A 9460-nucleotide genomic window follows, 5' to 3' on the forward strand; every position below is an offset into this window, starting at 1 on the left:
GCTCTACCCAGAATAGTTTTCCACAACTACAAACACAGTATTTTTGTTCCCAAGAACAAAAAGGAGTAGTATACATTGTGTTTCTAGGTGCATGAATTAAGTAATTAAGTATTCTATGTATATGTTTAAATCTACGTTTGGTTCTTGCTCCTATTTATTTAATAATTATTCGCTTAGATTCATACTGTTATGCTATTTATTTAGATGTTTTGCTTATGCTGGTCTATGACCGTAATAAAATAAAGTACTTGACTAGGTGCATGAATCATCTTGGGATCATCAGAAGGGGCTGGGAAAATGACTTTGGAAACGGAATATTAATTTAGTTAAAGCCACAGAACTTACCCTTATTGCATTGTCCGAACCATTGGTAATAAGAAGTGGTTCCCCTTGGACAAACGACATACCAGAAATTGCTGTAGAATGGGCATCTCTCAGCTGGCCCTGAAGTTTATTTTCTTCTAGATCCCACAACCCAATATGCCCAACAGGACTTCCAGCAGCCATAACTGGGTGTCCATCTGATCACATGCAGAAAATAAACAAAACATAAATACAGATACCTTAAGTAAAACAAATAAGGCTGAAGAGTATACAACTGGGAAAGAAAGCCAACTAACATTAAAATAGATTGGGAGAGGGTGAATGATTAAATCACTCACACCACACTTTTCCTGTTCAGACATAACAATAAACTATCATTTGATTAGACCAGAAAAATTTCCATTAAAACTGTGCATGCAAGGGGAGAATAGAATGTTCAAAATCATCTGTGATCTTCAAGCCATCGATTGGAGGACTGTCTGAATGCAACTACAGCAAGACCAATTACCTGTACATGTCAGTCCTGGCCTCATGATAGCTTGCCACAGTTGACAAGTAGCTTATACTTAAATTTGTATTTCAACTTAAGGCTTTAACTCATGTCTGAGGTTTCTAATAAGTGCTGAAGTGTACCTGTACGGAATGATATGGCTGTTATGGGACCCCAGTCTTGTTGGAATTTCATCAGCGTTTCATCAAATTTTATATTGTGCACTATGATGTGACCAGACACAAGACCTACTGCAATGACATCCACTGCTGGGGCCTGCAAAGAAAGTTATACAATTAAACAACAGCAACTTTTTATATTTTGCAACAGAGCATAAACGACTTATTAAGAATGTGTGGTGAGATTCCATTAGAAACTTTTCCTGGGCACACCTGAATGAAATCACCAAGTTCTGAGAAAGCACACAAGTTCATTCTCATTAGGCTTTTGTTACTTTCTAGACAAGAATGAACTTGCTGCATCAAGGCCATGCTTTTCCAATTTCAAAGCTTGTTTACTGTCATGCATTTTTATTATTGCATACTGAATAGAATGAGATGCATGTAATCACTATTCCATGGCATATTTCCCAGTCATCTTCCAATATTTCCAAAATGGAAGGAGCCTCTGGAGAGTTCAGACTATGTGAGATGCTAACTCCAAGATGTTTCCTGTTTCCTTCAACCTCCACAGAAGCAGCAAGAGAGGCTATCAGAGACTTCGGGTGATACAGTAGGTTTGGTAAGCTTTCATCAAAATGTTGTCATTGTGGAGGAAGTGCAAACAAATTAGTTCTACACATTTTTACACCTACTTACATCTTTATTTGGAGCGTGTTTCACCATCTGACGCCAGGGCAAAAGAAGCTGCGGAAGCTGTAGACCAATATACTCTAACAATACTCTCTTTAGCAAACTTTCACTTGGACTCAATGGTGCTCTGTGCACATACTCTGCACTAGTTTGGAGCGTGGGTGGGAGGAAGAGATTTAATTTGACTCCCCCTCCCAACTACAGCCCACCACTCCAGAGGGTCTTTCAGAGGTCTTGGTCCATGAGCATAAGTTTGCTTGTTTCATATTATTCAACCCTCTACCTCTAACCCAACACACTCTTTGATTATAACAGGCCACAGAACTTACTGTATTAACACCGAGGTCCAGTTTTCAACACCTTGCAAGCCTTTCTGACAGGCTTGTGCAAACCTTATGGTCTTCCATATCAAATATATGAATGCACAGCAAGGGAACATACATTCAGGGCCACACCACTCACAGTACAGATAACATTTTAATTACAACTCTTCCACCTAAGATTGGACGTTTGGATGAAATCAAATTTTGGATGCATATATTTAGCACTGACCTCACTGGGGCTTACTTCCAAACAAGGATTACAGCCTTGGGTAAAACCTGCTAGTATATAATTTGGGACACTGACACAATTCTAATTATGTTCAAATATAAGTGTTTAGAAGCAGAGCACAAGTAATGAGCTCCATACAGGTTGAATTCTTAAAAAAAAACACCCAGCTACAATACATGGTCCCAAGATTACTACATTTTAATAATATGAGATTTGTGGACCATGGTTTAACAGTCTAAACCAGGAATCCCCAAACTTCGGCCCTCCAGATGTTTTGGACTACAATTCCCATCATCCCTGACCACTGGTCCTGTTAGCTAGGGATCATGGGAGTTGTAGGCCAAAACATCTGGAGGGCCACAGGTTGGGGATGCCTGGTCTAAACCCAAACATACTGCATTAATTTTTTAAAAAAATCCATTAAATGGAACAGAACTTACTTCTACATAAGGGTGTGTAGACTGAAGCCTGCATGCGATCTTCCATTTCTATTCTAGTGTTAATTTTTAGCATAGACTTTTTGAATGAATTTCAGATCGGCAAGAGCTAGGTTCATTTATTTAAAGAAAAATCCCCTACATATATTTTTGCAAACGCCACTAGCAATATAATACAGCCCATGTATACAGTGTTTTCAAGAGTACTGACATGTACATTGACTTTGCTTACTAAAGTCTGTCATTCAGAATCCTGCAAAAGTAGTAGTAGATCTGCTAATATGAACTAGAAATTAAGGGACAGACTTAGCATTGTGGGCTATACCCATTTGATCTAGCAAAGAACATTAATAAAGCAATCTGAAATTAACTATCAAGGAACAGTATGTAATTGCCGCTGGGTTGAAACCAGAGATAAGCCTGCAGAAGGTAATTGGAGCTGCCACTCACAGAAGGTGTTTTCACTTGATTTTCCATCACCCTCCCCCTCGGTCCAAACGATTTAGCAGGGTTCCCCAAACCTTTTTAGAAGGGCAGACTGGCAGGAAGAGGAGGTGCCAGGAAGCTCATTTTTTTGCTCACCACCTTCTGCAGACTGATCTCTGGATCAAACCCTCTATACCAGGCATGTCAAACCTGTGGCCCTCCAGATGTTTTGGACTTCAATTCCCATCTTCCCCAACCACTGGTCCTGCTAGCTAGGGATCATGGGAGTTGTAGGCCAAAACATCTGGAGGGCCACAGGTTTGACATGCCTGCTCTATACATTCACACACTTACCTGTTGAAGGACTGTTACTCCTGCTCCCCAGCCGGGAAATGTATATAAAAGTTTGCTGGGGGGGGGGGAGAAAGAGGTTAGTGAATTTTAATGCAACGAAACAAAACTACATCAGAATGGATGTTAAACACAAAGCCAGCATTTGGGGTGCTTTTTTTTTGAGGGGGGAATACTACTAGCATTGTCTTAGGCCCCAAGAACTAAGACCAGGAGGAAAGTCCACTCATGCAAAGTGCTTCTGCCCAATTTTAGCCAATTCCCACTTCCCCAGGACCCCTCTGTCCTCATAGCATTCCCTTCGGGAGAGCTCCTTTTTGGTAGAGACCCAGGAGCCTACATTGGGAAACTTGGGACAGGACAGCTACAGCGGTTCAATCTTCTCACAGTTGTCAGGGCCATTGTCTCTATGCAGAGACACCCCAAAGACAATACTTGTCAATGTCACCAATATGTGCACAGTGCAAGTCTCATTTAAATAAAACTAAACAAGGAAAATAGTGCTCGTGGCTTTGGCCTGTATTTTTAGATCAAAACTATGTAACCCTTCTACTGTTTTAGAAACATAAACAAAATTCATGCTCACTTCAAATATTCTCAATTATTTCCTAAGTAATTTGAACAGGCTCGTTGCTAAACAAGCCCTTCAGTATAGCTTTAGTTTGAGAACCATTAGCATGTGATTGTTTCACTTATGGCCATATTTACATTTTAGTCTGTTAGAATCAAACAACATTGGAAAATTGTCCAATCCACCAGCGCTCTGCATTAATTCCACATTTTATGGGAGGAAATGACTGATAAGCAGGCTAAGTAGTTTGTAATATGGGTCAGGAAGGAGGGGGAGGGGAAGAGAGAGATGTTCTTACTTGGATTTTACATTCCACAACTGTAGATTTCCTTGTTCACTACCAAGAAGAATTTTATTCAAATAGGTACTTGGGTGCATAATTGCAGAAACAGCAAACACTGTCTTATCAAAATTCATCTGCAAGTATTCTTCTGCAAGACAAAGCAGAGCATTAGCTGCCATATATGCTACAAATATGTTTAATGTTTTTAGTTCTCTGAATAGTTATTACTTTAAAAAGGGTCAAATATTACCTTCTGACTGTACATCCCAAATAATGAGAATGTTATCACGATCAACAGAAATCAAATGATCCCCAAACGGCAGTACAAGGCGAACATCTGCTCTGTGACCTTTGTAAGTGTGAACCACCTGCAATTCAAAGTATCTTAGTTATTTCCTTAGAGGTATGAAATCATATCTGGACATTAAGTGCCTTCAGCATTATTTAGCACAGGTATAGGAAACCTGTGGCCTTCCAGATGTTATTACTTCAATTCTGATCAGTTCCAGCCAGCATGGTCAATAGTGAGGGATGAAAGGAGAGGCACAGGTTCCCTGACATTAATTAGGTGGAAAGGCAGAATACAAGCATAACATACAGCCCAAACTAGATTCAACATAGCTGCCAAGTTATCCCCTTTTTTAAAGGGAAATTCCCTTATGCTGAATAGGCTTCCTCGCGAGAAAAGGGAAAACTTGGCAGCTATGAGATTCAAGAGTCATAATATGACCCATACAACATCCCAGCTGTACCAGTTTCAGAATTGATATTTTAAACAATTCCAAATGTAAGCCAGATATTGACTGTAACATCATACTAAGCTCCAGCCACCTCTGATATGCAGGGGCAAATCACCCATACATTAATAATACAGCACCCATATCCTGAATATAAATGTATACACAAAAGCAAGTTCTATAGAATTATGTGTACTTCAGCTACTCCCAGGTTTGTGGATATAGGTTTGCAGCCTAAATACTTTCAAGATCAGACACAAATTGCTATATCTTGCTTAATAATTATACAAACCTCTTTGTTCCGTGCAAAAGCATGGAGAAGACTGCCGTAAGATGCAAAGACCAACATTCTGTCGGCTGCCAAACAGGTAATGTCCTGTGGCAAAGCATTGCCTAAAAGATAAGGGGAACAAAAAGAGCAAGCTCTATCAGTTTTAAAGTACACGCAGCAAAGAAGACACATTGTGATGTATTGAGAATTTCCCTCAACACTGCAGTATAGTGAATATCAATTGCTACTGGAAATGCACACCAAAAATGTTGACCCATGCTTAGAACCAGAACACACAACTTACTGTGTGCTCCATCAGTAAGAATGGCCAGAAGGCACATTCATTTGAATGCTCTAAGATAAGCAGGACTTAAAACACAAAATTTACTCGGACACAAGTTCCTCCAGCGCATGGTGGAAGGGCAACAAATTGTTACTTTTTAATTTATTGTTATTACTCCCAAGTAGTCAGTTAAGAGATTTTTCTGCCTCAGGTGTCCAATTAAACTTGGGTACAAAACACTCCATTTTGTAGTGGATTTTACAACTTTTAGCACGATTTTTGTACATAAACAGTATTCACCGTAACTTAAAATTTGTAAAGAAATATATAAAACTAAACCACATATTAAATGCACTACATAGAACAATATACTTACTAACAGCAACCAAGCCTAGTTTCTTCACCTGCAATAAAAGCATAATATTTTTTAGAAAAATAGTTCAGTATTACAATTATTAGACAAGCTATAAACGTTTCTGGAGAAAGAGACTAATGTGCATGGAAGATGGGCATAGTTATTCATGAAATAACTGCTGTAGTTAGAAAAGTTATAATAGTAATGGAACTGGCCTCTTGTTAAGTCTGTGGAAAAACACCCATTTACTTTAATGAAATTCAGCCGCACTCTTTCAGATTTACACGCACCATGATATGAAAACATTTTATGTTACACAACAGCTGCAGTCCCATTCATTTTGGAAAGGATGTGAAAATGAAGATTATCTTGAGTGATATAGAATAAATTATTTTGTATAGCTGCAAGTCAAATGTTATGCAACAGCACAAGCTCCACTCCTTTTGCAAAGAATGTGAAAATGAGGATTATATTGAGTAGCACAACAGAAGACATCCAAGTCATGTTTCTCTCTTCCTTTCTCAGTGATGGCTTTATGTTCTCACTCCCACTCCTTCCCTCTTCATTTAGAAATTACAGCCAAATTGGAAGTTCATCAAGTTGCTATGAATGAATTAATCTTTATTTGTGTCAGCCATCGCGGCTATAGCAATAAAAGAACAGTGTGATATACAAACAGCAGAAATAAAAGTCCATTATATAAAATACACATTACGGTCCTGAATCAACAGTCAAAGAGTGGACCTTATTTTGATTGCCCCAGCTAAAAACCTTGCAACCTTTGCTGTCATCTGCTCATGAGAAAAGAGCAGAGAAAAGTGCCAAGAGAAAAGACACTGTGGCAGTGGTTGGGCGACCCAGAATTAACAATAAAAGAGGGGTGATAATCTCTTACTCAAGTCTTTATAAAAAGTGCAAGTCAAAAGGCACTGCGCCACTGATTCGGTACTGCCATCTCCACAGGGACATAAGCAGTACATTCAATCTTGCGAGGGTAAAAGCATGTCTATATTTTGCTAGGTTATGCAGATAGGGTGCCAGAGAGTCGAAATGGGAATGTGGGAAATTGTCATACCATGGGCAAAATTTCCTTACTGTGGCCAAGTTGTTCTTGACGCTCAATATCATTTGGGGCACTGACAGCTTAGACTGTTTGTTTTACTAAAACCCAAGGTGAGTAGCTGTTGTGGTGATAAACCACAAGAGTGAAGTTTTTGATAGACAATTTTAGACCAGGCACTCTTGTGACAATCTTTCAGCACTAGGGATATTAGACCGGGGGGGGGGGGAATTTGAGTTTAGGCAAAGCCAAAAGTTAAGTGTCCTATGCCAGATCCATAATTCTACTGATGGAAGATTAGCCTCTAGGCGCAATGATGCATTTGGAACACAGGGTGGTACAGAAAAAGTTTGCCTTAAGAACTTTTGATTGGACAGCTTCCGTAGAACCAAGGTAAGTGCCAGTCCAAATGTGAGCCCCATATAATAACTGTGCTAGGGGTTTAGCTTGGAACACTTCGAGGACTAAGGGAATATGTTTGCCACCTTTTGTGTGTCAGAATTTTGGTGCTTTGAGACGCTCTTTCTTTGTACATTTCAGGTTGCTAATGAAGAATGGCATGAGGAAACAGCCTTTCACTGTGGTTTGTCCTTTGTATCGGATATTAAAGAGATATGCAGCATCCAAACATGGAGGTTCCATGTAATCATAACCACTTTCACACTTCTCTCCTTTATGATTTTGTCTAACCTTCCATAAAGTTGTTTGCTGAGTGAACTACTACAAGTAGAACAAAATCCTTTCACACCTGAAGCAGGCAAAATGCACTGGGTGTGCACCCCACTGAATCACGAAGCTCATTGGGTGACCTTAGGTCACATGCAGCTGCTTAGTGTAGCCTACCTTACAGGGCAGTCATAAAGGTAAAATGGGGAGGGGGAAGAACTATGGGAAGCCACCTCGAGCTTCTTAAGAGGAAAGGTAGGATGCAAATGTAAAAATGAATAACTGTTTCCTTTACAAATCTCCCTCATTCAAGGCTTTGCTTGGAAGTTTCCAATTCTCTTATGAAGCCACCTAGAATAAGGACTGCCACATTTAGTGGCTGTGAACCCCATAAGGTAAATAGGCATTGGGTGACAAAGAAACTCTCCTCAATTTTTAAGCTTCCTGTATAGCCGAACTCAGTTGTTTGGCTCTAAACCAGTGTTTCCCAACCTTTTTTTTGGCCATTCCCCACCTAACCATCTCTAAAACCCATTTCATTGGGTGACCAAGAAACTCTCGTTTTTTAAGCTTCTGTATAGCTGAACTCAGTTGTCTGGCTCTAAACCAGTGTTTCCCAACCTTTTTTTCTTTTTTGCCATGCCCCACCTAACCATCTATAAAACCCATTTCATTGGGTGACCAAGAAACTCTCGTTTTTTAAGCTTCTGTATAGCTGAACTAAAGTTGCCTGGCTCTAAACCAGTGTTTCCCAACCTTTTTTTTTTTTTGGCCATGCCCCATCTAAGCATCTCTAAAACCCTGATGCGCACATTACACCCAGTGACATACATTACCAGTATAATTCTTATTGTTCAAAAAGTGAGCTCCTATTCACGTGAAGCCTAAAAGGCCACCATTAACTGTTAATAACTCTTTCTCGAATTGCCCCCCCCCAGCCCTTAAAAATCAAATCCCCCCCCCTCTGTGGGGCGTGTGCCCCACTTTGGGAACCACGGGCGGTCTAAACAAACAAACAACAACCTGCAACTCTTCCAGCCTCTCGACGAATGGGGTGGGCTGGGGTGGGGGTTTAAGGAAAGCATGTTCAATTCATGCCCCTCGACCCCGCCCCCCTCTCCCCACACTTAAGGCTGCTTTCTGCACGCAGCAAGCAGGTTTAAACACGAAAGGTACACCCCGTGGCCGGGGGTGCCAAGTCCCGGCAGTGCGGGGGATGAGGTCGGACTCACGTTGTAAGTGTGGAAGCTCTTCCCCACCGCGGTGACCAGGTAGAACTCCCGGTGGCGGCGGTGGAAGCGCACCACGTGCGCCAAGTGGTTGGAGAAGAGGCCGAGCGCGCGGAAGCCCGCGAACAAAGCGCTGCCCTCCACGCGGGTGCTGCCCTCCGACGACATCGCCTTCCTTCGCGGGGGACGACGACCACCGACACGCGATCACCAACCGCCCCGACCACGTTCCCTGCTGCGCGTGCTCTGCGCGGACAAACCAGGCGTCCTCCGTGGCTTCCGGCCGGGTGTGCGTTCGCAAAAGTGGCTCGGCTTGGTATCATATGCGCTTGACACTTTAGTTCCCACCGGTCCCCTCTTCGCGCCACCACGGAGCACCACATTCTGTTTGGGTACCGATGGCTTTGCCAATAAAGAACAGGAAAAAGAAGAAGTCATTTACGTATAAGCTAAACAAGCTATAGCGTAGGGCCCCACTCCCTCGGGGGCACCAAAAATGTACATTTCCAAAATATAAGATAAAAAACAAATAAAACCTACATGCAGTAACAGTGTTTTATGTTATGTAGGCTCCTATGATGTACATATTTTGTTATGTGCAAATGGCTTTAGA

General features: G+C 41.2%; 1 protein-coding gene across 1 annotated transcript in view; it reads right to left on the minus strand.

The window, feature by feature from the left end:
• WDR36 (WD repeat domain 36) overlaps positions 1-9131 on the minus strand; it is a 34572-nt gene extending 25441 nt beyond the window's left edge. Inside the window, exons 1-8 of the mRNA XM_035100018.2 lie at positions 8851-9131; positions 5914-5941; positions 5276-5376; positions 4497-4614; positions 4262-4394; positions 3396-3450; positions 958-1090; positions 346-521 (exon numbers count right to left, since the gene is read on the minus strand). Of these exons, the coding sequence (XP_034955909.2) occupies positions 346-521; positions 958-1090; positions 3396-3450; positions 4262-4394; positions 4497-4614; positions 5276-5376; positions 5914-5941; positions 8851-9015 (909 nt within the window). The 5' untranslated portion in view covers positions 9016-9131. The remainder of the gene's footprint in view (positions 1-345; positions 522-957; positions 1091-3395; positions 3451-4261; positions 4395-4496; positions 4615-5275; positions 5377-5913; positions 5942-8850) is intronic.
• Positions 9132-9460: the final 329 nt, after the last annotated feature.

This window comes from Zootoca vivipara, chromosome 11 (genome assembly GCF_963506605.1).
Source record: "Zootoca vivipara chromosome 11, rZooViv1.1, whole genome shotgun sequence".
Classification (NCBI taxonomy): domain Eukaryota; kingdom Metazoa; phylum Chordata; class Lepidosauria; order Squamata; family Lacertidae; genus Zootoca; species Zootoca vivipara.